Source organism: Polistes fuscatus, unplaced genomic scaffold (genome assembly GCF_010416935.1).
Source record: "Polistes fuscatus isolate 324 unplaced genomic scaffold, CU_Pfus_HIC Scaffold5, whole genome shotgun sequence".
In the NCBI taxonomy this organism is placed as follows: domain Eukaryota; kingdom Metazoa; phylum Arthropoda; class Insecta; order Hymenoptera; family Vespidae; genus Polistes; species Polistes fuscatus.
The window spans coordinates 13,087,053-13,114,427 of NW_025113129.1; the positions used below are offsets into that span (position 1 = coordinate 13,087,053).

The 27,375-nt window shown below is 32.2% G+C and overlaps 4 protein-coding genes across 5 annotated transcripts in view; 2 read left to right on the plus strand and 2 right to left on the minus strand.

Moving 5' to 3' along the window:
- Positions 1-2,812: 2,812 nt before the first annotated feature.
- On the minus strand, positions 2,813-4,272 carry LOC122522629 (rRNA-processing protein FCF1 homolog). Its single transcript, XM_043643860.1, has 5 exons — positions 4,155-4,272; positions 3,922-4,004; positions 3,764-3,835; positions 3,311-3,620; positions 2,813-3,232 (listed from the first exon to the last, which is right to left on the minus strand). The coding sequence occupies exons 1-5, from the start codon at positions 4,155-4,157 to the stop codon at positions 3,089-3,091; spliced, it is 612 nt and encodes a 203-aa protein (XP_043499795.1). The 5' UTR covers positions 4,158-4,272; the 3' UTR covers positions 2,813-3,088.
- Positions 4,273-4,865: 593 nt separating this feature from the next.
- LOC122522628 (N-acetylgalactosaminyltransferase 7) lies at positions 4,866-7,929 on the plus strand. 2 transcript variants are annotated; one of them, XM_043643857.1, is made up of 12 exons: positions 4,866-4,898; positions 5,091-5,267; positions 5,308-5,534; positions 5,611-5,777; positions 5,841-6,048; positions 6,132-6,308; positions 6,386-6,629; positions 6,719-6,940; positions 7,014-7,112; positions 7,188-7,313; positions 7,389-7,555; positions 7,636-7,929. In XM_043643857.1, exons 2-11 carry the CDS (start codon positions 5,112-5,114, stop codon positions 7,527-7,529), a joined length of 1,767 nt encoding a protein of 588 aa, XP_043499792.1. In that variant the 5' UTR covers positions 4,866-4,898; positions 5,091-5,111; the 3' UTR covers positions 7,530-7,555; positions 7,636-7,929. The 2 variants fall into 2 exon arrangements, with proteins under 2 accessions (XP_043499792.1, XP_043499793.1); XM_043643858.1 differs by having other exon boundaries at positions 5,329-5,534.
- A 1,830-nt stretch (positions 7,930-9,759) lies between these two features.
- On the minus strand, positions 9,760-12,711 carry LOC122522632 (T-complex protein 1 subunit delta). Its single transcript, XM_043643861.1, has 9 exons — positions 12,263-12,711; positions 11,971-12,023; positions 11,514-11,855; positions 11,334-11,429; positions 11,101-11,262; positions 10,685-11,029; positions 10,354-10,605; positions 9,985-10,278; positions 9,760-9,927 (listed from the first exon to the last, which is right to left on the minus strand). Exons 1-8 carry the CDS (start codon positions 12,369-12,371, stop codon positions 10,033-10,035), a joined length of 1,605 nt encoding a protein of 534 aa, XP_043499796.1. The 5' UTR covers positions 12,372-12,711; the 3' UTR covers positions 9,760-9,927; positions 9,985-10,032.
- Positions 12,712-14,856: 2,145 nt separating this feature from the next.
- Positions 14,857-27,375, plus strand: part of LOC122521922 — a 28,690-nt gene continuing 16,171 nt past the window's right edge. The window contains exon 1 of the mRNA XM_043642670.1: positions 14,857-15,450. Within this exon, the coding sequence (XP_043498605.1) occupies positions 15,303-15,450 (148 nt within the window). The 5' untranslated portion in view covers positions 14,857-15,302. The remainder of the gene's footprint in view (positions 15,451-27,375) is intronic.

The following is a 27,375-nucleotide window of genomic DNA, read 5'->3' on the forward strand; positions in this document are numbered from 1 at the left end:
CACTTCTGCTCGTTCCTTGTTAAAAGTTAATGATCTCCAAAAAATAAAACAAAAAAGACAAACCAACGAACGATCATTCGAAATCACTCGCGGACGATCTACGTATGATCGACAGCACGATAACTAACCCTCGGTCGAACGAACGATTATAAGTTCAACAGGGTGAACAAAAATCACTCGCGTTCGTGATAACTGTACAAACGTAAGAGAAGAAAAAAGACAATGTTTTGTGAAAGAAGTAGAAATATATATATATGTGTATATAGATATATATATTTAAAAGAAAAAAACAAAATGCAGAGAGAAAGAAAAGGGAAGAAAAAGAACGTAGATAAACGTGTGCTGAGAAAGAAGAAGAACGTATGTAGGTACGTGTACACAAGGGCTTCAACGTGCGACGAAGAATATCACCTTCCCGAGGACTGACCTGACTCGACTGAACTAAGCCGGTCCCAGATCCTTGGCGCTGCCAAGAGAAGCATTCTTCGCTGGGCCTGACGCCGTCCCTCTCCGATCCATCGTGTTCAACGTTGCTCTCTTTCTCCCTCTCTTTCTCTCTTTTTTCTCTTTCTTCTCGCTTCGTCTCCCCGCCACCTTCTCTCTCTCTCTCTCTCTCTTTCCTTCTATCCCACCCCGAGGTAAGGCCCCTCTCCCCACTCTCGGCAAAAGCAGCAGCACTGCCACCACCACCACCACCACCTTCTCAACATCTTCCACTTCTTCTTTCTCTCCCCTTCTTCCTACTCTACCTACCTCATCTTATCCTCATCCTCCAGTATAGTTTCGTCTCGCACATCCCGCGCTGCCGCTGCCGCCGCCGCCACCACCGCCACCGCCACCGCCGCCATCCTCTCGCTGAGATATTCTCCCTTTTGCCCTCGAGGAACGAGCAATGCGGAGGCTCAGGTATGCAAGATGGCCGCCGAGTGTTCAACCTCCGAGTGCAACAAGGACAGATTATATTGCTTCGAAGAGAGAGAAAAAGAAAGAGAAAGATACGCGAATAGAATGCGTGAGAGAGAGAGAGAGAGAGAGAGAGAGAGAGAGAGAGAATAGTAAGCCGTACCAATAAGGAGAGGGAGGAGGATGGAGAACAAGAGATGAATAATGCGTCGGGAAGAAGGGGAAATAGCGGGAAAGGACGGGAGGGATTCGCGGCTTAGGGAGGACGACGAGAAAGAGAGAGAGAGAAAGGGAGAGGGAAGGAGAGGGGTTAAGAGGGCCCAGTTGTGGGTCCAGACCCACGGCGCTGCAGATATACATCCGTGGAGCTATAGCCACTTTTATAACTAATCCGTTACCGCGATCGACCGTTCCCCTCTTCTATCTCTTTCTCTTTCTCTTTCTCTTTCTGTTTTCTTCGTTCTTTCTCGTTTTCGCGAGTGCGGTCGCGCTGGTTATCTGGTCTTTTCCTTTAATCTAGTTTACTGGGTACGAGAGAGTATATAGTCCTACGTATATATGTCGATTGGCGCTTTGATAGGTCAACCGATTTATGTCCTACGCAAGAATATACTTTCTCTCTCTTTCTCTTTCTTTCTCTTTCCCAGATTATACCTACTGTATTAGTTTTATCTAGGACGGATAAGTACCAATTGTTAAAGTTAACCGTATGAAATGCAGATGGCGATTTTCATGTTTAAATTTTTGAATTTAAATTTACCCGCCTTTTTTCCTATTTTCAAATATTTTCTTTTGGCTGTCTTCGTTCTTCACAATAAAAATGAATAAAATATTTATAATTTAACTGTAATATAATTTGTATAATCGTAGTTAGAAATTTATGAAGATATAATACAATTTCACGGTAATAATAATAATAATAACATAGTAGAAATGTCATCGTCGTTGGAATATAAATCTAACAAGAGGGACAAAGATCCGCTTGTTAGAACGTTGAATCTCTCGCATCGTATTGTACCTTAAATGGGGATAGAATTTATATACGGATAGAAATAATTTTGCGAGGGTGTAAACACGAAGAGAGAGACACTGAACTGCTTGTGTGCACACCACGCATGATTAATATTTCCTTTGGTATAACACCATGGTCTACGACGTGCGTACGCGTATATGCCATTTGTTACTCTCTTAGATTAGAAAGGTTATAACCTTTTGAAGGTCAATGGAATCCTGACATTTATTCTGAGATATCCAAGACGTTTAGAATATTTGACAGTGGAACGATCAATTATACCATTGTCTTTCGGTACAAATACAAAGTTATATTCTTGACAAAATTCGATAAATCCATTGTACGAACAATTCAAACAAGAGATTTAATTTTAGCGCTATAAATCGATAATAATCGATCGTATATCGTAGATCGATTTTATAAAATCGATTTCATTGCGAGTCGGTATTGTAGGATTCTTGAAAAAATTTAGCGGTTGATTTGATTGACTCGAGAGAACTTGAACCCGGGTGTTCTGCTTAAACCTTGAAATTATTCAGAACTCCCGACAATATTATTTAAAATGACTTTATAATAAATCTTAAACAATACTTAATAAAAATAATAATGGAATATAACTAATAATATATAATAAATTCGCGTGAAATTGTTCGTCAGACGAAATGGGCTTTTGCGCCCACTTCGTCTAACGTTATTTTAGTCTCTCGGCCATATACGGCACAGCATCGTACTAGTAAAGAGTAAAATTCTATCGAGTCCCAGCACACCGCGTGGGCGGTACATGCTACAGCTTTATTGTTTCACCGAACAATAACTGTAACACATTCTCCCTATTTGTCTTTGGCTCCTGCTAGTACATGAGAGACATATCGTTTTCCGGTCACACAGACACATTCCTTTCTCTTCTCCCTTTTATTCTTCTCAATCGTAGATCGTAAAACATACAAAACGAATATCTATGTACACGACCTTCCACGAACAAATTTCTTTTTCTTTCCATATTTTACACGAATTTATATGGAATTCGTTGTTTTATAACAAAATATACAAATTTTATTTTTGTACAATATTTTTCTAATAAATTATACTAATGATATAGTAGCGTTTATTATACCAATAGTAATAATTGTATAGATGTTGGTTTTATTAAATTAATTATACGATTAATGCGTATCACTTTTTAGGCGCACCATAAGCATCCGGCATTCTTTCAATAGTATATCTATGTTGAGAAACATACATTATCGGTACACCAGGTATCTTTCGTATTCTTCTTTTTAAATCTTTGTCATTGGTTGCAACGATATAACATTTGTGCTAAAATGATATTATATGAGATATCGTTCATTCTATTAAATAATATAATTTAATTTGTTAAATATTTAGAATACTTACTTGCGTCACTCTATTTACAAGGCAGTCATCGGCATAGGTTCCTTTGTGCATACAAGGTAATCTTTCGAACCTAGGATCCTTTATAATCCTTAAAGCTACTTTATATTTCTGACCGAGTTTCTCTAATTCTCCCAATACGCAGTCTGTGATGTAAGGTATACACTTTGCATATAAACACTCCATCATATTTTCTATAATATCTAATTTGTTTTTAACCGAAAAGTTAATAAAATTTGTATCTATTAAAATGTGATATGGAGGTCCTAATTGCATGTTGTATTGAAAGAATAATGCTGCAGATTGCTGAGGCCTGAAAATATATAAAGCAAATATTTTAACCACGGCTTATGACTTAATTTTTCTATTTATTGCCGTAACAAAAATATGATGCTGGCCTTCGATGTATCGTAGATATATGATACTGATAGTTAAAAATAAACAAATTATACTTACGCTTCATGAGTCTTTAATTTAAATGGATCTTCAGGCTTAGTTCTCTTTGGTGGTGCTCGCTGCTCTGGTTTTCTATAAATAAAAGAATTCATTTTTATGACAATGCTTTAAAAGACAATTTTATATAAAGAGAAATATTTATATTAAAATATTTTTACATTCTTGAATCACTAGGACTGATCATCTTCTTCATCTGTGCGAACCTCTGCATTACAACTTTACGAGTTTTCTTAGCCTTTCCCTGTATTAACAAAATTGGTTTGAATATGTTGTAAACAAAGATAACCTATAAAAATGACTACTAATATCTATATTAATATACAATAGAAGAAAACGTTTAAAATATTATGAAATAAAATATAAATATTAATGATGCATTATTATTACAAACCATTGTATTAATTTGTTAAACAATCCTTTTAAAATATAAAAAACACGTAGTTCAAATCAAACTTAATTAGTAGCACATGCAATACGAATATCGATATTGCACTCTCTAGCGGCGATTTATGGAAGTACATACAGTTAACCTTATAATTACACTCGACCCTATGTTTCATACTCTTCGATATATTTCGATTATCGAAAGATTACGACGATCGTTCCTTCTAATTTTCAAATCAAATTTACGCGTAAACTATTTTTTAAATTTAATATTAAAGATTATAAGTAAAAAATAATAAAATATTACAAAATAGTAATGCATCAAAGAAATAATTACATTTCTTTTCAAAGGTATCATTTAATTGGTCTAGTTTGAAATAGTCACCAATCTACTTTCAGTTTCTTTAGGAAAATTGTGATAATTCTTGGCGCCATTATTTTTTCCTAAAACGATGCAAAAGGACGATCGTAACTGTACAATGTTACTTCGTTAGGAATGCAGTTTAAAATAACTGGATGTTCCTACTCTAGAGCCTTGTTCCTATTTTCTCGTCCCGCGTGATAGACACGTTGGCTCTTATGTTCTAACTAGTATAGACATATCATTTTTAATTTATAAACAATGTATATGTTTGTACAAGTGTAATTTTAATGTGAACATTACAGTAATTGTAGATATACATACACACACACACACACATAGTGAAGTAACATTCCTTACAAATTATATTTTTCTTCATTGAGAAAAGATGTACGTGTCTCTTTTTTATTTATATTATTAAATCCTAATTTTATTATTAAAATGTCAATTTTTTATAGACTTTATCTCTATAGTATTTTTTTTATGATTATTTTTAGTAGTATTTTAGTGTCATATTTTTGTATGAAATATGATATTATTTTATGTCCTATTTACTAATACGATATGTTTATTTGTTTATAGAAAAAATATATATATGTGAAAATGAGAATTGTACAGTTAAGAAGACACCGTTTATTTAATATTGTAATTGGAGGGATATTGGTGTTAATTATTTTTTATACAATTGTTTCTTTCTTCTCTGACAATCAAGTTCATAATATTAAAGTATATTGGTCGGAACAACTAGCAACCAAACAGGTAAATTAAATATAATATTTAATTTAATTATGTAAATTAGGAAAAAAATTTTGAATTACAGGCTCCAGAATTAGTGGAAGATTTAGGTAACTTTGAGCCGAGAAATGTACAACCAAAAGTAGGTCCTGGAGAAGATGGTAAAGCACACATTTTAAGAGATGATCAACAAAACGACGTTCAACAATCCGAATCCGATTATGGTATGAATATGGTATGCTCTGATGAAATTTCCTTAGATAGATCAATTCCTGACACTAGACCACCCGAGTAAGTTTGATTTCCAATTTCACAGCGTATCTTCTTGTATTTCATTTTTATTTCATATTAACTGACATCTTTTCAGATGCAAACATTGGAATTATCCAGTTGATTTACCAAGAACAAGCGTTATTATAGTATTTCATAACGAAGGTTGGTCTGTATTGATGAGAACTGTACATAGCGTAATGAATAGAACGCCATCCAAATTCTTGGAAGAAATTCTTCTTGTCGATGACTACTCTGATAAAGGTATATTTTATTTTTTAACACATTCGCTAATGATATTTACAATTACCTATTTTTTTTTTATAGAAAATTTGAAGGGTGATCTAGAATCTTATATCGAACAATGGGGAGGTAAAGTGAGATTAATTAGAAATTCTGAAAGGCAAGGATTGATAAGAACAAGATCGAGAGGTGCACGAGAAGCTAAGGGTGAAGTTATCGTCTTCTTGGATGCTCATTGCGAAGTTAATGTTAACTGGTTACCACCTCTTTTAGCTCCAATTGCAATGAATAGGTATCATCTAATATTTAATTATACAAAATTCATATATATTAATTGTGTAGAGAATTTGTTTGTATATAATTCAAATATTACAGCAATGTAATGACAGTTCCTGTGATCGATGGTATTGATCATAAAAATTTTGCATATCGACCGGTATATCAAGCAGGACACTTGTATAGAGGAATTTTTGAATGGGGAATGTTGTACAAAGAAAATGAATTACCTAGGAGAGAAGCTAAAACTCGACCGCACGACAGCATGCCTTACAAGTATATCATTTATTACAGTAATAAATTTATTATTATATTTCTTTTTGAAATATTAATCTATCATTATTTGAATTTAGATCTCCTACTCATGCTGGTGGTTTATTTGCAATAAATCGTCAATACTTTTTATCGTTGGGTGGTTACGATGAAGGATTACTTGTATGGGGTGGAGAAAACTTTGAATTGTCTTTTAAAATTTGGCAATGTGGCGGAAGTATTCTTTGGGTACCTTGCTCGCACGTTGGACACGTGTACAGAGGTTTTATGCCTTATACATTTGGAAAACTCGCTCAGAAGAAGAAAGGACCGTTGATCACTATTGTAAATATGCATACAATTATTGAAACAAACTATTCTATTTTATTATACATGATTATTTAATTAAAGTTAATCTGATTTGAATTTTACAGAACTACAAAAGAGTGATTGAAACTTGGTTTGATGAGAAGCACAAAGAATTCTTTTATACCAGAGAACCGCTCGCAAGATTACTCAATCATGGTGACATAACGGAACAATTACTTTTTAAGGAACGAAAGAAGTGTAAAAGTTTCCAATGGTACATGGACAATGTAGCTTACGACGTTTTAGATAAATTTCCAGAATTGCCACCAAATATGCATTGGGGAGAGGTACTTCTGAATGATCTTTGTATTCAAATATTATTCTTCAATTCTATGTAACAAATAACGTAATTGTATGCAGTTAAGAAATGGAGCAACTGGAGCATGTTTGGATACCATGGGACATGCACCTCCGAGTCTTATGGCTACTTCATATTGTCATAATTACGGAAATAATCAAGTAATCTCTCGTGCACATATGTTTCATCATATCTTGGTAGCTGATTGAATATTTAATAGTGATATTTATTTTTAGCTGATTAGATTAAATTCGAAAGGTCAGCTAGGTGTTGGTGAACGTTGTATCGAAGCTGATGGGCATGGAGTCAAATTAGCATTTTGTCGTTTGGGTACAGTTGATGGACCCTGGCAATACGACGAAGTATAATATCATTTACAGATATCCAACGTTGGGGATTATTCTTTTCATTATTTATTAATTTGTAAATTATTTTAGAAAACTAAAACTTTGTTACATCGAGTCCATAAAAAATGTATGGCACTTCATCCTCAAACTCAACAGCTGTCGTTAATGCCCTGTGATGTGAATAACACGTATCAACAATGGTCCTTCCACGAGATCGATCCACATTGGTGAATGTATTTAAATATGAATTTTTTATGGTTCGTAATATTTAACTTTTAATATGAATATGAAAATAATTTAAAGAAATTATTTGTAATATGATTCATAATAATTTCAGGGATGTTTTACACGAATCTTATTTGACCTGCTACAGATAAATGGAAACGTTGTGATTAATTGCTAATTAATTGTCAAATTAAGTAGCGATATACATATATATATATTTATATATATTTATATATATATTTATATATATATGTATATCTAAAAGGAAAAATAATTCTTTGTGAAATCATTTAGTATAATTCACAAAGCACATAAACTATGGAAATGGTATGCTAAGAGACAACAGACAATAAGGTGCTGTAAAGTTCAGTCTTCTATTTTATAGTTCAAATTTTTGTCACGTTTTTACACAAATGGACAAATTACAAAAAGACACTTTACAAATCCGTATAATTGAATATTCTAATTTATTATTTTTGTCCATTTTGGAAAAACTAGATTACTTAAATGAGACTGCTCTTTATAAGTATGTATATGTAATTTTGGGCAATTGTTCCTTCCTACAGTGGCGATTTAAATGCTCTTAATGAATGAAATGTTCCACTATGAACATTATCTTTATACTAACACGACTAATCATTTACAATAATATTACATATATTCTTATTAAATTTATGATTCTAAAAAGCACTAGTTAAAAGTGTAAATCTTACAATAATTATTATCAAAATTATTTCAAATTAATATATAATAAAAGATTTGATATATTTCATTATGAATGACAATATAAAAGAGAGCTTCCATTCTTTCGATCATTTTTACATCATTCAATTACTTGCATTATTATCGATGCATTTTTGTGCGTTCTAATTTTCCTAAACAAATGAATTTCTCGATCGTTTTGTATGTCATTTTCATATTAATCACGAACAAATATTTTCCAATTGAAATATTAAAGTAACTTAAAAAAATCCCTAAATTTATGGGCAATTTAATTGGGTAATAATTATCTTACTTTTGATATAACTTGCCAAAATGTCAATAACATTTTCTCGATGAAAAAAATGTTGTCATTTGATCAGAATAATTTATTTTTTGATAATTAAATATGCACGCTCGCGATTAATATAATTTTTGTACTTTGTGATATTAAATGTGCAATCATATATACACGAAGAAGAAGACATTTTGTTATTCATGACTTTCACTACTATATAATAATCATTTTTTGATATATCTATTACAGTATACAACAGCCTAAGTCAGGTGTAATGAATATTTCAGATTTAATAATTAGAAATACACATTCCAATAATATAACATTTTAATATTGCAACCAACATTTCTATGAAGACATAATACGAAGAACTTTGCTATTTATATATTTAAAAAATGAATTCACAACATTCCTCAATAAAATTGATAAGCATTGATGATATTGCAGTGAATTGCATAAAGTTACATTAATTATTATAATTTATATTTTTAATCAGAGCAGCTATAAATAAGAAATTTCGTGCAAGTAAACAAATTTATTCTATTTAACTACTCTTCCTTTGTACTTAATAAATATAATGCTTATCTTTTTAGATATTATGTATAAATCAAGCTTGAATTATACTTGATAAATTAATCATTGTGATCATATATGCACAGACACATACACAGACACGTACACAGCTAACTTATTAATATTTTTATTACTATCATTAAATATTGTTATTCAGAATATACTTCTGTATGTTACATTGAAATAGTAATTACTATTTATAGCTGTGGCAAATCTTACGAATAAATCCTTCAATTATGGTCTAAATAAAAAAGAAAAGAAAAAAATAGTTGAATGGATAAATCTCAAATAATACGAAAAGTTCATTACTTTACACGTTTTATATGAATGCACCGAATTTGGTATAAAGATGTATTGATAATGCTGAATGAAAAAAAAAAAATGTAACACGAAATATGTTATATATGTTTTGAGAAATTGTACAAATATATAATAATAAAAAAAAAGAAAACACATTTTTATCATAACTGCAATTGTTTGCGTGTACTCGAGTATCCTTCCATAAAAATTTACTCGTATACACGATAATACTCCATATGATTGAATAGTATGATCTGTATATGGATTGGTCGGTCATTCATACGGAATAGGAGGACTTAAGCTAAATCGAGAAGACAATTATATATATTTGTATGTCCTATTGTTACAGAAACTATAACTAAAAAATGAGTTTTCCAAATGTTATCAAGAATTTATTTATTAATTTAAGTTTCTGTTATAAAATCATTGAATAGTACAAAAGGCTATTCAAACATTAATGCAACTAAAGTTTTATGATAATTAGCCCAGCGGAACTTCATATAAATAATACAATTGCAATGAAAGCGTAAAAATCTGTAAGAAGTGTATATAATAATATTTGATATAAATTTAGGGATATTAATAACTTACCATATTATTTAAATGTATTATCAGTTGATATTTTTTTTTTAAAGTGGCTTATTGATTTGTATTAACAATATCATCTATCTTGAGTATACTGCGTACAGTTTCAGAAGCAAGAGTGATAGCGCTGGTTGAAACTAAAAGTGGCTGAAGTACATTCTCTTCCAAGATATTTGTAATAGCTCCTTTGCGAACATTAATTCCAGTTGTTATTTCACCTTGAGCGTGTTTATTTCTTAATTCAGTAACAGTCGCGATTGAATTCAAGCCTGCATTTTCTGCTAACGTAGATGGAATAATCTAAAATTGATATAATATTAAATTTAATCTAATGTACATGATCCAATTATTATCATAGAAATGCCTAACACTTACTTCCAGTGCATTTGCAAAAGCTCGAATGCAATATGCGTCGACTCCACCTAACGTTTGAGCGTATGCTCCTAATTTCAACGCAAGTTCAATTTCAGGTGCTCCACCTCCAGCAATCATTGCTTTCTGTTTGACTAAACACCGAATAACACATAACGCATCATGTAAAGAGCGCTCAGCTTCTTCCAAAACCAACTTGTTACTTCCGCGTACCAGTACAGTAACAGTACGACCATAATTTTGAATACCAGTGATCTGAATAATTAAGGGTACGATTGATAATCGATTCAACATTATTTTACTGCATATATGCATTTTAAAATACTACACCAACCTTAACAAACTTAGAATTTCCTGTTTGTACTTCTTCGCACAATTCTGCATTAACAAGATTCTCAGCAACAAAATGATCCAAAGATGCGATTGGCCTGCATCCCAAAGTTTTACATACAAACGGAATATCCTCACGTTCGATATCTTTGATTACCATAACTTTGAGTTTATCTAAGAAATGAATAGCAAGATCGCTAATTGCATCACGTAAAATAGATTTCTGAACCAATAATACGTTGCATCCAGATTTTTTAATTTGTTTAATGATATTCAATATATAAGCACGTTCTTCCTTTAAAACTCTGTCCATTGCAGAATAATCTGACACAATAACATTGTGATCCATCTGAAAATGTTTTGTTAATACATAACATCTTACAATTTCAAACAACATATTTTTCAATTAATAAAACTTACATCTGTTTTAGGTGGAGAAATACAAAATTGAATTAAACCAATTCTAGCCTTCTCGATGCGTTTCGGTCCATTTACATTACACGATTTTTGTGTAAATATCAACCCTTCAACCAATTCTGTATCTTCAACGGTACCACCTAATTTTTTAATAACTTTGATATCCTACAGATTGAATTCAAATTAAGTATAAATGTATAAAACACAAATGATCAAAGTGATAATCGATACTTTACATTTAAATCTACAGCCTGTTCGTTTCCTGGTTCTGTAACTTTTAATACTGCATTAACTGCTAACGGTGCCAATAAACTTGATTGTTGAAATACAACCTAAAAAAATGCAGCAGAAAAAGAAAATAATTTAAAAATTTCAAATCAATAGATCTTAGATCAATATTGTATTTCACAAGTCACCTTAGAATTAAGAGATGTCGCAGCAGCTTTAACAAGCATTTCTTTATCCGTTAGATCAACTGGTATAGACATATTTGTAAGTATTTCGACTGCTTTAGAAGCAGCCTTTTGAAAAGCATCGCTTATAAGTGTAGGATGAATTCCCTTCTGTAATAAACGTTCTGCAGCTTCTAATATGGAACCAGCAATTACAACAACGCTTGTAGTTCCATCACCTGCTTCAATATCTTGTGCTTTGGATAATTCAACAAGCATTTTAGCAGCAGGGTGGATAACGTTCATTTCTTTCAAGATAGTAGCTCCGTCATTTGTAATTGTTACTTCACCATTGCCCGCTTGAATCTATGCGTATTAGTAAGAATTTAATTAATAATAATATTAACATGTTAAATGGCTTTAATCATTCATCATTAATACAATTTCTTCGACTTGTGAACGGCTTCCATATAAATATTACCATCTTATCCATTCCACGAGGACCCAGACTAGTGCGGATGGCATCGCTTACAGCTGAAAGTACAAATCTGTCAGTTTATTTGGAATTAAAATTAACAATTCTTATAAAATACGTAATCGAATATTACAATTGCTTGTTTAAGTTAAAAATAATTGAAAATATTATAAATTATCATTATTATAATAAGAGACTACGAATCTTAGTGAGACATTACTATATAAGGAGTTTTTCTGATCTTGACTAATCGGAGTAGACGCACGTGTATTAAAACATTAAAAGAATTTACAATTACCTTTCGCAGCGTTGATATTACTGCTACGAATATCAGCAGGTTTACTTTTATCCTTATAAGCTTGTCCATGAGCCCCTCTTCCATCACCACCCGCTGAAATTCCAGTCATTTTGGATGAAATAGTTATGATTTTTGTGTCTATTAAATTTACACGAAGCTTATGAGCAAGCTCGCAAGGAATATTCTCGTGAAAATGTCGAGTAACGTTTTCACGCGGTACTTTTGTTTTTTATTCTTGAAATATTTTGAGGTTAAAATTAAATTGGAGTTTGTTTAAAAAATAATTAAACGTCAAAAATTAATTTGATTTTCGTTGTTTCACTGATTAATTATAACAATCGAGGAAGTTTACGGTTGGTATGAAAGATTCAGCTCACAAATTTCTCTATGGTTAATTCACACAAGACCGGTATTTTACTCCCTTTAAATGTGATTCTCATATTACGAAGAAGTATGTACAAGTAAAATGATCGCCATTGATTGGACCACGCACCGATCAATCAGCGAACAGACAAGTAACATTGTTAGAATCAAGCAGCCAATGCAATTTCAGCAGCCTCGCTATCGAGGCGACAACAGCCGTCGTGGATGCATTCTTAAACGATATCTGTATCGATTTCTAAACTAATCGCTTATTGGTCGAATTTTTTGTATGAGTTAGAATACACAACCCTTATCTAATTTTTATTTATTTAGATCGATGCAATACAACTCGTCCGATAAACAATTTTTTATTGCAGAAGAAAATATTTTTATATCGTAAATTAAATAAATATATTATATAGAAAATCTCCAACTTGATATTCGTAAGACGAATCGATAATGCATACGATGATCTATAAATTGCAGAAGAATATTTAATAATTACATTCGTAAGATTAACACATTATGCGTATTATTTATATAAAGAAGATATTTAAATTATATAATCAATTTCGTCATGAAAACATTTTTCAATTTTATAGATCGTCGCCATGTTAGTACCATAAAAAGAAAAAAGAAAAGAAAGAAAACGGAAAAGTCGGTTTAAATATCGAGCATACGCAAACGTGTGGAACGGTGCACGTGAGGTAATCAATCGTATAGCAGGATCGTTTGACGAATATAATTTAAAACTGTAATCCTGATTTTAACCGCAAAAGTCTAGAGTTTGTATCGAAGCATAGCCATCGAAGATTGGCAGAAGTATAAATTAAACTACGTCGTAAAGACGACTGAAAAATTACATGTAATTTGTTGCAATTAAAAAATAAATAAAAAAAATAAAAAAATATAAAGGAGAACAGAAGAAGAGAAAGAAAAAATAATAAAGATAAAGAGGACATCGACAGTACGCGTGTATGTAGAACAACGAACGAATATTTCGAGTGGAAGAAGTGCATATATCTAATTTTCTCTATATATGGTCGAACACAAACAGAACGTTTGTGGGTAAAGAAGAAGAAGAAGAAGACGAAGAAAAAGAAGAAGAAGAAGGGATGATTACGGGGAGAGGGAAATAATGGACGCAACACATACCGCCTGCATTCCTGACACGACCAAGATGCCTCTTCTCCGTTCCCTTCATTTTTATCTTTCCTGCATACCGTTTCTCTTCAACCGAAAAATTCATTTTAACATATACATATATACGCATACAAATACATATTTGAAGCCTACTAAACCACGTTGGACGCAGGATACGAAAAAAAAAAGAGAAACATATATTTACTCATACATATACGCATTGAGAGAACATACGAAATTCCACATTTTAACGTAAAGTATTCATTCGATTTAACTCGATCGCGACAACGTAACAGGTAATTCATTGAGAGAGACGACGAAGTAAGAAAGTTTCGCGCTCATTGAAAATACAAAACGGGTAGGCAGGTAATACGCGTGCCATTCCTAGTAGAACGCGTACATACACACATACATATATATACTTACTACGATATTGCATCGCGATAAGACCGGTTATTCAAACGATGAGTTGATTCGCATTATTGCAGCTCGAACCTTGCCACTAACGCAAAAAGAAAAGGAACAGAAGAGAAAATCAAAAAATTCGATGAAAATATGCATGTAAATGCAATACAGGCGCATACGCGTTATTATTTATATTTTTACCATTGAAATCTTAACAATTATTTGGAAAAATGTAAAGAACCAGTGTCCTATGCGAGATCAAAACAAACATCGTATCTTTCTACTCGTCGCGAGCATGTCACATCTATTTATTTATCCTTATATGTATTCTTCTTTAGGATAGTAAGAGAGAGAGAAAGAGAGAAAGAGAGGGAGAAAAAAACGGCAGGTTTGCGAACATATACGTGGAAAGGAGCTTTTGTCGAGAGGAGGAAGAGGAGGAGAACGAAGCCGGTTCGCGTAGCTACTTACTCGGGAAGCTGTTTCTCGCGTGGACGTAAAGGAAGGAGCACCACGCTACATTTCCCTCTGTTTATCTCTCTCGTACTATTGGCGTTCTCTCTCTCTCGTTCGCTCATTCGCTCGATCCATCTCGCATTAGTCATCCCCACCAATGGATTCCGAGCGCCCCCACCAATCGGGAGCCAGAAGCACCTGTTGCGTACCTACCTGTTTTACTTACTTCGTAGCTCGCTTCAGTCAGTACGACGCGCGTCGTCCTTGCAAGCGTATGGTGTTTATTTACGTGTCACGTTGAAACGTCCTTCCTTTTTCAATAATCTACGGTAGTGTGAGAAATAAAACGAGATAAAGAACATATAGTTATGTTATGTTCTCTTACGCGATCATCGGTTTTTAAGGACTTTTTACGATCGGTTTTTAAAGCATAATTCAATTGAAAAAATAAGAACGTATAAATAATAATAAACAAATAAGTGAATAATCGAAAAGTAGAAGAACAGATCGTGAATCTCTTAAAGTTGGCAGGACGGTTGTTTGGTGGTTGTGTTGTTAGATATGTACGCGGGAAAATTCTGATTCGCGTACTTTCGCGAGAAGAGACGAAGAAGAAGGAAGAAGAGGAGGAGAGAAGGAGGAAAGAGAGAGAGAGAGAAGGAGAGAAAAGGTCATGGAGGACATCGGATCGCAGGATAATAATGCCTCCTCCTGTTTTGGTACAGGAAGCGTGGCTGGGGCCGTGATCGGGACATTTTTAACGACCATCATTTTATCTGCCGTTGCAGTGGTACTTTACAAACAATGGCGCAGACACAAGGGTGAGTTTTTTCATTTTAATTATATTTCAATGTATTCGCTTTTTCTCGTCGTGTCGTTATTATCATCGCGTGTCAAAGATTTAGTCGTTTTAACGTTAGAATAGAAGATACAAAATTTATTGCGTGCATAGGAAGCTAATGTAAAATACTAGTAGCGCGATAGGACGAAACGAAAGGCATGTCAAAGGCGCGAAAGTGGTATTCGTTTGAACGGTACTTCGAACCGATACAACGTGCATGTATATACCGGTTCGAAAATGATAAATGTAGGAATTCCCGTTCGATGTATCTTTTTTTTTTCCAGATAATCCGTGTAACGAGAAATTTCTTGCAAGATACGAATATATGTTTGGTAAAAAAATAAAAAAAAACGGAAAAGAAAAACAAATATTAACGCACGAGACGAAATCTCTTTTATTTCTTAATACATTAATTTAACTTTATATTAGGTTAAAAACTTTTCAACTCATTCATGCATACGAATATACGTGGGTTTAAATTTATAAGAGATGATTAATTCGATATAAAAATCAAAAGATACGTTTTACCGATCAGTCTCGGTGATTTTGTTGGCAATTAGAAAAATAGTGTTGAAAGAAAGCGATAAAATAAATTTTTTTTAATTCTAATTAATATATAACACGCCCGTGATTAAATATAACTGTCAGTAAAAGAAAGTACTAGTTAACAGTCTGCAAACTCGTAGCAAGTTTGCAATAATAGGTCATATTGCGGTTAGAACGAGTAATTGATACAGGATCCGCTCTTGTTGGTCAGGGACGCAATTAGAACCGTTATGGTGATCGTTCCCCTTCGACAAATCACTAATTTATACATACGTATTATTTATCTTTTTATTCTATACAATTACACATTTTTTTTTCTCCTTTTAGATTTTATTTTCGTATTTTTATTTGTTAAACAGAAATATCTGCATAAATTTAATATTGTCTTTATCGAGAACAAATTTTAGTTGAAATGGTTTTATGTATACATAGGTGTAGTATATACCTTTTGGATTATAGTATATATATATACGGATTATGTAATAAACTATAGGGCCAATCTTGATTAAATCGTTCTTTCAATTTATTCATATCGTTTTTTTTTTTTTCAATCGAATTTCTTAAACCATATCGGGAATTTTCTATATAAACGTACCATTCTATCGAAATCTAATCGAAATCTATCGCAAATATCGAAGATGTACGATAATTCGATTATTAAACTTATAATTATTGATATTTATTTTGATATTGATCGAGTTAAAAGATAGTTTTAATTTGAATTTGTTTTCTTATTTTGTAAATTCGATGATTAATATTTTGCGTTAATAATAATGCAAATTTCGCGTAATAATTGCGATTATACGAATACGAATGATCAATTGTGCATATATATGTATAATCAATGAACATCGGAAAAGAGACATTAAATTAACAATAGACCTCACCTGCGTGGATGCTACAAAAGCGATTAGAGACGATACAAGCGTTCGTTAGAAGATGCACATATTTATAGGATCGTTAAAACATGGACGTAAATGTTGGAAATATTTTCTGATTGAAATATATTCGATTTAATTCAACCAAAATATTATAGAGATAAATATTAGCAAAATTAGTTTAATAAAGATAAATAGATATTTAAATAGCACGTGCCAGGAATAATTCAGCCTCCTCCTTTTTGATCCCTTTTTAAACGTTTATTTCGAATAGAATAGAAAGAAGAGGAGCAAAGTGCTACGCTAGGTTGAACACGACGATTTTTTTGTTTCGTTATTGCATTGCGACTTTTCTTCTTCTTCTTATTCTTCTCGTGTGGGTGCTCGTGTGCACGCGCGCATTCATTCGTTCAAAAGGCCGCAACCTTCGAGTTCGTATCTTTTGTATCCTTGCACGAATCTTCAAGTTTCAGCCCATGCATTTTTACGATTGTTAGAAAAAGGAATAGAAGAAAATGAAAGGAAAGGGAGGGAAGGGGGAGAAGGGAGGGATCAAAGGGAGAAGAAGGACTTTAAGTATTTCGTGATTCGTAGCAAGGACGATGAGAATTCTTCTCTAAGCTCGATGAAACTCCAACTACTGCTTGCGTGTACCTGACGTTTTAATCTTCGCTATAACGACGTCGTCTGCCTGCTTGGTTAGCTGGTTGGATTGGTTGGTTGGTTGGTTGGTTGGTTGCTTGCTTCCCTACCCATTCCTTCTTCTTATATATAGAAAGATACTGATTCTCAGAGAAAAAGGTATAGTAAAAGAGGAAAATGCGAGCAGGTTGTGTTATACTATACTATGAATCCTATTATTTATAATATATGTGTACGTATATGTTAATATATTCGAAAACATTCGAGAAGGTACTACTCTTCGTCGCTACTCGGTTTTACACGATCATTCGAAAGATAACGATATTTATTTAGCTTTTATTTGGGAAATATTGCTGCGCGAATGCAACATTTCTTTCTTTAAATTTTCCTTTTTTTTTTTATTATTATTCGAATTACATTGTGTAAGAAGATAAATGCTGTTAATTATACTATTCATTATGCAGATTACTAGAATAATAGAATACACTTTGCACGCACAATTAACAAGACGAAGATGTTATAGCAGAATGAAAATATTTGAAATTGTTTCCTTTTTTTTTTGACATGATTTTTAGAGAGAAAAAATATAATGGTATTTAAATAAAATAAAATAAAAAAATGATTAAATTATAGAGAGCAAGTAAATTTCCGATTAAGTTCGACGAAGAGTAGTTTCACGTTATTTTTTGAAGTATAAATCAGTAGCCGATATCGATTAAAATCTATTTAGGATGGGCCATAATAAGATGAGGCAGATGATCCCAAGTTGGCTATTCTCTCTTCCGCATTTCTCTTTCAACACATAAATATTTCACAAGTTATGGACGTTGAAATTTATCTCCTCTTCAAAAGTTATCCTTTTCTTTTATCTCATTCTTCCTTTTTTCTCATTCTTTCGTCTTACTTTACTTACCTGTTCGTTATTCTTCCTTACCTGTTCTCTTTTGTCAGTGTCACGTTTTGTAAAAGTGCATCTTCGCAAATGACTCGGAATATTTTTCACTCTCTTTCTTTCTTTCTTTCGAACGAAAATAACTAAAAGAACGTTCCTTTTATAAACGTGTCGCAACGCACGAACAAACGTGCTGTCTAAATCACTTTCACCTTCTAGAATTGAAGCACACGCGTGTCTATGCAACTCTTAAAGAGTTTCGTTGACCGAGGAACACACTTTGACCAAATCGAAACGGGACAAAAGTTTCTATTCTTTTTCCAAACGAAAAAAAATACAAAATTTTTCCTTATTCTATAAATAAATAGATTCCTCGAGATAGATCGTTGGAACGAACGAGATGAATCTCTCTCGAGAGATTTTTATTTCATCAAATAATCTAATCGTACACGCGAATAAATTTCATCAATTTAGAAATTGTTTTTTTCTTTCTTTCGAATATTTTTGCTTATATTAGTTTCATGCGTATTTCGAGTCAAGGCGAGCTTGAATTTTAATCAAACGTCATTTCTATTTTACGATCATATCGAAGAAAGTTGATAATGAAAAGAATCTTTTAAGTACCGTATATAATAACTTGCAAATATATTCTCACATACAAAGTATGCTTGACATACTTCGTAAAAAAGATAAAAAAAGAAAAAAAAAAAGATCCGATATCTCTAATCATTTCCATGGACGATTGGGTTGGAAACCATGTTTTTTAAACGTATATCCAATATTTCTGTATTTAATATCCTATTCGTTATTTATTATATTTCATTCCTAGAAAATGATTGGCGATAAAACTATTGTTGAAAGAATAAAAAAATGGTGAATTCGTTGTTCGAGAAAATTAACGACGTTTTTGCTTTCTATTTCTCTCGTTAAAACTTTGTTCGAGATTGCAGTCAGGATTCGCAGGACGAGGATTGAGATTTCATCCTTTCACATATTCGAACCGAAGTATCTTCCGGCATAGGACGAAAGTGCAGGTATCTTTGGTTAACGGAAAATAGAAAGAGAGAGGTTGAATACTTCGCGTTTCCACGTACGTTACATTCGCGTTACTAACTTACAGTCGCGCACATTTTTATAAATGTTTCCTGTTCGTAAAACACCAATCATACGCAACACATACGGGAAAGAAATATTTTTAGTAATGTCTCCTCTACAGGTAAAACATTTATCGCACGTACGAGATAGGTGAAAGGTTCTCCAAACGATTCGAAAACATTAATTACTCCTATTATATAACATTTCTACTATAATCATTATTTTTATTTCCATATACCAACATAAAATTATAATGAGAGTCCTAGATATATTATACTACTTAAAAAGATAAATTTAACCAAAAAAAAATCCGAATATAATTAATCGTAAAAAAAAATCAGAGATAAAAACTTTTTTAGGCCAATCCATAAATATTTTTTATGAAATATTTGGAAATCTTTGCTCATATTTAAAACATCGATCACATATATACATACGTGCAATAATCCTAGTTATATATAAAATATAATATATTCACACGTAGATACATAAATGAATATTAGAAGCGTCATTTCTAGGTAAAGTATGTATCACACGTATACGTAATACGTATATAGACATTTGTATGTATAATAAGAGAAAGAGATACTTGGTTTGAACGTCCTGGCAGGACGTTCGTGTTCTCGTAGTATAGACAAGCCTGTAAAACCGGCGAAGGCCTTTAGAAAGTGCGGCTTCGGGGCTCCTGCCAGGTCGTTGAGTCTGATACCACCAAAGGCATGCCATACCATGCCATACCATACCATACCATACCATACCATCGATCGAGAACGTGTGCGTAAACGTGTGTAAAAGCTTACTTGTATGTATATATACATGTATACTCTTAGGGATAGATCTTTGCTCGCGATTAGATACTCCGTAGTACTCAACACTCCCAAAGTGTTATGTAGATTCAGAGTTATGTCATTTTTATTTGACCGATAATAGGATGAATGTGTGTGATACGTGTCAATTGGATTCTGCACCAGCGAACGTATTCGTATGTGTGTATTTGTGTGAATAGTAAATACATTTGGGATGATATATTCTGCTTTTGTAATATTTCTTGCTATATATGTAAATTTATAGATATAATAATAGTTCATTTTATTTCAATGCGAGTGGTTTATAATTAATTTAATTAAAAGAAAATATATCAATATATATATAATATTCGAGATAAAATGGAAGAGATATTTTAAAAAAGAATTTTTTTGAAAGTTATTATTGAGTGGTTGACAAATTGACATAGTTTTTTTTTTTTAGTACGCGTAATAGGCTTAAAATATTTATGAAGATAACGGAAAAAAGAGAGAGAGAGGGGGGGGGAGGCGAAGAAAAATGTAAAATTACGAGCGATAGTAGACATTAAGATAATTAAAGAGAATTATCTTACATTAGATATCATGGCGCCCGGAGTGCATCCATGCTTCGCTATAAGTAAATGTGAGTTTTGCGTTAATGTGCGCGAGTATGCAAGTGCGGGTATTGGTTAGATGCACGCGTACGTACATGCTCGAAAGTACGCGGTATGCCTTCGTTCGTCGTTGCATCGAATATTTGCATGCTTGCCTTTGAGTATTTCCATGAGCTGGAATTTCTCGACTTTAAGTTTCATTCCGTAGTTTAGGATTTTCAAATGGGAAGATTCATTTACGGTTTATACATAAGATATTTTTTTTATATATTAAATAAATAAATATGTAATATAATATATTTTTTAAAATACAATAGGTATTTATTCTATTTTTGTATATTAATTTATAAAAAAATAAAAAAAAAAATAAGAAAAGAAAAGAAGAAAGAGAAATGTAATAAGCAAGAAAATATGAAATATTTCTAGTCCATCTTTTTTTTTTTCCATAATTCTCACATCTTACGTGATCTCGGTTAACGCAGCTAGTTTTTCCCCGAGGAAGGCGATTTTATTCTCGCATACGTGCGTATCAAAGAAACGATTCGACCACGTGGTAGGTATGTGTGTATCCTAACCACAGATCACCGCGACTATGCTTCCGCAAATTTTCCTCACCGTTCACCGCGTCTCTTCAACCAACGTTCTCTTACAACTCTCGATATACTTTATTGCACACTATTCGCATTTTATTCGTGCACAATTTATTCCAAACAACAATAACAATAACAACAACAAAAAGAAACAAAAAATAGAAAAATATTATAACGAGAAAACTCTCATATATAATTGCGGATATTTATAAATGAAAAAAAAAAAAAAGAAAAGGAAAAGAAACGAAATACATTGGCGTGCACGTATCAACGAGAAATTTTCGATGTTAATTTTAATAGGATTAACTATAAATAGAGAATTTATAATTCGATTATTGATTACTTCTAATTAATAATCTAATAATCTTACTTCTAATAATCTTACTAATTCGATTATTGATTATAATTGCGGATATTTATAAATGAAAAAAAAAAAAAGAAAAGAAAAAGAAACGAAATACATTGGCGTGCACGTATCAACGAGAAATTTTCGATGTTAATTTTAATAGGATTAACTATAAATAGAGAATTTATAATTCGATTATTGATTACTGATCGATAGAAAACTGGATTTATCGATGCAGCTTTAAAAATGCATCCTTTTAAGTGAAATGCAATTGAAACTATGGTGAAAAGGTCAGCTTATTTTCTCGTTGATATCGACGTCTAGGATAGACATAATCATGTACACACACACACACACGTGCAGACGTGCGTGCGTGCGTGTACATGCGCAGAGAGATAAGTAATGAAAGAAATAACTGGTAGATATCACGTAATCCTTTCTGTTTCCTTCCACGAAAGGAAAAAAGGATGCGTGGGACGATGAAGAAGAGAATCTATAGAACCGACGTAAGAAGGTTCGTCGACTTATGTTAGTAATTCCTTCGTAAAACGACATCTCATCGTTTCTTCCTGTAATATTCTCGGCAATGTAGTTTGAGTAGTAATGACACCCCTTAATGACTCGATGAAGATCCAAAGGCAAATGTATGTAATTGAAAAATTACACCATCATCTCTCTCTCTCTCTCTCTCTTTTTCTCTAGGCAAAGCTCCGTTTCATTTATATTACCACCTCTGGGATATCTAAGCACTATTACAATTTCACTTTAGAATACTTTCAATTTGATCATACGAATATTATTATGTTGACTATTATTATAGATATTATGACATGTTAGAAATTTGAAATATTACGTAATATATAAATATTATATATTAAATATAAAATGTGATAATTATAAGCGGCGATATGTACAAAATGTATTATATAATTATAAACATATTAATAGTTATTTTTGTCCAAATGCTTAAGTATTAATACGAAGGTTAACAGATTGCACGTTTTAGAATAGATTATCATAAAATACTAATTAAATAAGCAAATGAATTTTTTGTTGTTTAGAATTGATTATTACTCGCATACGCATACACGTTCGTAAATTTGAAAAGAAAGGTATCTTTTGTTAGGACGTTCTAAATGTTGGTAATAATAATAATTCTTCTTGACAAATGACGCGCTTTCGGTTTAGTAAGAGATGCACTTCTACGTCGTTTGGCATTGAACGGAAGAAACGTAAGAGTGGCGATAAAACGTTGTGTAAAAGGTGGTTATATACTCGACATTTCAAATTCAATAGTTACGATGATCGTGTGCCTTTTACTACCTACGTAAATCTTTTAACAATTATTTAAGATCCGACTTACTCTTACATTTAGTTGCTTCGTAAAACGTGGAAAAGTTATAAGCTCCGATCTCGTTGGAAATCTACTTTGAAAGGAACGTTTGACATGACGTAAGACCATTCATTTACTTCGGGTTTAATTAATCGTTGTAACAGAGACCTTTAGCGAGAAACTTTGAATTATATATTTATTTACGCGAGACATTAATTATAATTACTCTATGCTTTCACACATTTAATAGAAATATATTTATTTTGTATTGTTTTTTTTACTTACATTTAATTGATTTGTATCTTATTTAATTGAAATCAGTTCTAAATTTCTTACTTAAATTTCTTTCTTAAAAATGAACAAATTTAGGAATAAATTATAATACGAATGAGATTGAAGAAAAAAAAAAAGCTGACGTAGTTCGTAGCTCGAATGATTAGTAGTGTCTCGACCTTCCAGCCGAGTAAATAGGATTTTTAACGGGGCTTGATAGTATGCAATTGAAAACGATCCTCGGGAGAACGATCGACGATAAGCAATTTTCATCTCTGTCCACATCCCACGAAAGTAGCACGAATGAAACGTATTAAAAGTGTTACGTATTAATTTGTCCAAGTGTCGCAGGGCCGCGCAACTGATCCTCTTACGTTATTATACTACTATCGTTTCTTTTATTTTTTTTTTTTCAACGTTTTACCATTTTCAAGAAAAGACCAAATCAATTTTTACCGAAAAAACATGCATTTGTTTTTTAAATGTACGGAATAAAGCAAAAGTAGGCAAGCAGTTTGACTACGATTTAATTGATTCTTAAAAAATTCAGCTTTGCTAAAAAACTGTTAGAATTTAAATGACATTTAAATAAGAATATTCAAAAATCTATCGAATCGCGATAAGAATTGAACCTGACACGAGAGTTTGAATCGAAAATTGGGGTTGGGGGTACGCCATCTTCTTGCTGAATTTTTATCGGATATCTGAGCGAACAGGTTTTGGGACTTGGTAAGGTTCGCGAAAACTTGCTCCCGACATACCAAACGATTTACAACTTACAGATTGCCGAACTCCATAACGCGAGTTAAGTACGAACGAACGAACGAAATATTTCCGACAAAGATAAATACTCCAAAGAAGTAATAACAAAAATAACAAAAATCATCATCTCGTTTTATCTTCGTTTCTTTTAATTAAAAATGAAATTACCAAGAGAGTGAGAGAGAGAGAGAGAGACTGGGTCGGGTGAGTTAATACGAAATAAAAAGAAAATGTCATTTTCGAAGGAAGATAAAGAAAGAAAGAAAGAAAGAAAAAAGAAACCAAAATCGAACGATCGTATCGTCCTCCGACCATTTTTTTCTTCTTTTTTTTTTTTCTTTAATATATTCATTCCCAAAGGAAATTACCAGCTCGGTCGATAAGTAAAGTAATCGCGTAGAGAAGGATAAAATAGAATAATAAATCAAAGAGTAGATATCAGAAACAAATATTAGAATAGAGAGAAAGAGAGAGAGAGAGAGAGAATACGGGTGCACCGAGTATCTTCGTTTCTTCCGTATTAGAATTAAAAAAAAAAACTAAGAAGAGTACTCTTGTGTGTGGGAGGATCTCTTTTGACGAACCCGTTCGTTCTTTTGTAAACGATGAAATGCGAGAAGCACTTAAAGAAAATAAATTCTATTTTCTTTTTCTCTTTTTATTATTATATCTATGAAACTAACGAGAGAGGGGGAGAGTCCCCTATTATCTCTTTCCAATCTCCCGTGTACTCCTCTCACGTTTTGTTGCTCGTGTTCATCGTTCCCGTGCGCGTGTACTCCGAGATATCTTTTTTTCTTACATGTGTATAACCAAGTATGCGTATGCATGTTTATGATTTAACACGGACATCAAATCCTACAATAAAAACCCGTCCCACGTTCTTTCAAGCATGTAGACATCCAATTGGACGAGGGAGTTCACCATTTACATGTTTGTATATTCATATATGTGGTTTGGTAACCTTATTTTTAATATATATGTGTATGTTTGTGTGTGTGTGTGTGTTTATAATATTTATAGTCTATATAATATAAGTAATATATTTAATTTTATATTATATATATATAAATAAATCCTTTCTCGTTATATTAAGAACCCATATACGGGTTCGTATGAGCTACCAGATGACCTATATACCAGTCGTACCATGAACGCGAAAGTGAATTTATATGGAACATATTCGTGTTAAGGTATATCATAAAGAAAAATGAATTAATATATTACATTATTTGAATATATTATTAATGCATATTCCAATTATTTCGGAATTAGTTTAAACGACGTCTTATCATCATTTTCATATTATTTATTTTCGTAATAATGCACGCAAATTTTATTTTCCTCTTTGGTCTCGTATTTGTCAGATAATTTCAACAGTTTATATCACAATTTACATGCTTATCGCAATCGTATAAGTACTTGCGTCATTTTAGAAATGTCGGTCATCAGAAAAGATGAAAACCACATTGCTAATGTTATTTTTCTTTTTTTTTTTTTTTTTTATCTTTATCTAATATCATAGCTAATTTCGTTTTCGAATAAAAACGAACGTTTTAGAAAATAACACCTGACACACGCACACACATACACACACACGTATTTTCTAAAACTTAGATTCGTTAATTTTTGTCTACGTATGGTGATTGCGTACGGTGCACAATACATTAACGTATGTGCAAATATTGTAAAATACGAGCGAGGTGTGTTATCGCGCGACAGTCGGAAACTTAGATTTTTACGATCACGTGCGAATATATTATTTTGCTCGAAGATGATCGTTCCTTGGGTGTCCGTCCGTCTGTATGTTTTCTTTTCGTATCACGTAAATCTTCTTCTTTGTTCGTGGAACGTCTGTGTGAAATATCGATTAAACGTGCGAACATTCGTATTCGTACAAATTTTTTCTCGGCACACGGAATTTAATGTATTTATTTATTTTCTAAAAAGAAAAAAAAAAAGAAATTCTAGCAACGATTGCGCGTATAATATTTAATGATACGAATGATATTATATTATTATTTAAAATGCAAATATCATAGTTATAAAAATTTATGAAGATTTGTGATAAATGAAAAAAGTATGTCGGTGAATCAATTAAGAAAAGAATCACGAACGATTTTATCGTAATTATATCCATTTTGTTATCAGAACTATCGTAAGAAAATCGAATACAAACGAATCTATTCCACCTGATATATATTCAACGATGAAAATATTCTTTCTAGATCGTGCGAAGTATTTCGGTGAAAGCTAAAAATCCGAAGAATGTTTGCTTTGCAACGAGAAATTAAGAATAACGTCTAAACAAAAAATTACAATTATTTTCATACCAAACTAACAAAATTATTAATAAAGTATCATTAGAATAAAGAAAATTTTAAAATAAATATATAATAAACACAGAAACGTTAAAACGATCATAAGTATAAGTAGAGTACAGTACTGTATTAGATATACCTTAAAAAATTGTTAATTAATCGAAAGAAAAGTCTATTATTGTTTAAAAGATCGGAGTCTATGTTCTATCAACCGTCCTCTTCGAAGTCTCCTGTTAGACTGAGTCATTGGCCTCTGTGAAAGTACTTTTATTAAAAGTTGTTTATATGACCTCCCGAACGTTGCGCACGTCTATAAAGGGAATAATTCACCTAATACATAATATTTAAGATTGTACCGTTATGATTTTAGTATTTTTATCTTTTTTATGTAATTCTTTCAACGCTCATGCGCAATGTTGACTTCGAGGAGGTGGGGGATAAATTTTCAGATCGTTATAATCTTAAATTCTATTAATTAGGTGTATTATTTCCTTTATACACATGCGCAACGTTCGCAAAGTCATATAAACAACATTTAACAAAAGTACTTTCATAGAGGACAATGTCTCATTTCAACGGTGGATTTCGAAGGAGAAGGTACATAGAACATACACTACGAGCTTTTAGACAACAATAGACACTTCTATCGATTAATTAATAATTATTTTAATACACTAACACACTCTACTTGTATTTAAAATTTTTTAAACACAAATGCATTGGTTTAAACATTACATACCTATTAACGTACTTTGAACATTAAATAATTTCGATCTGATGTTTTATTAAATGAAAATTGTACCCCACCACCTCGAAGTCATCACTGCG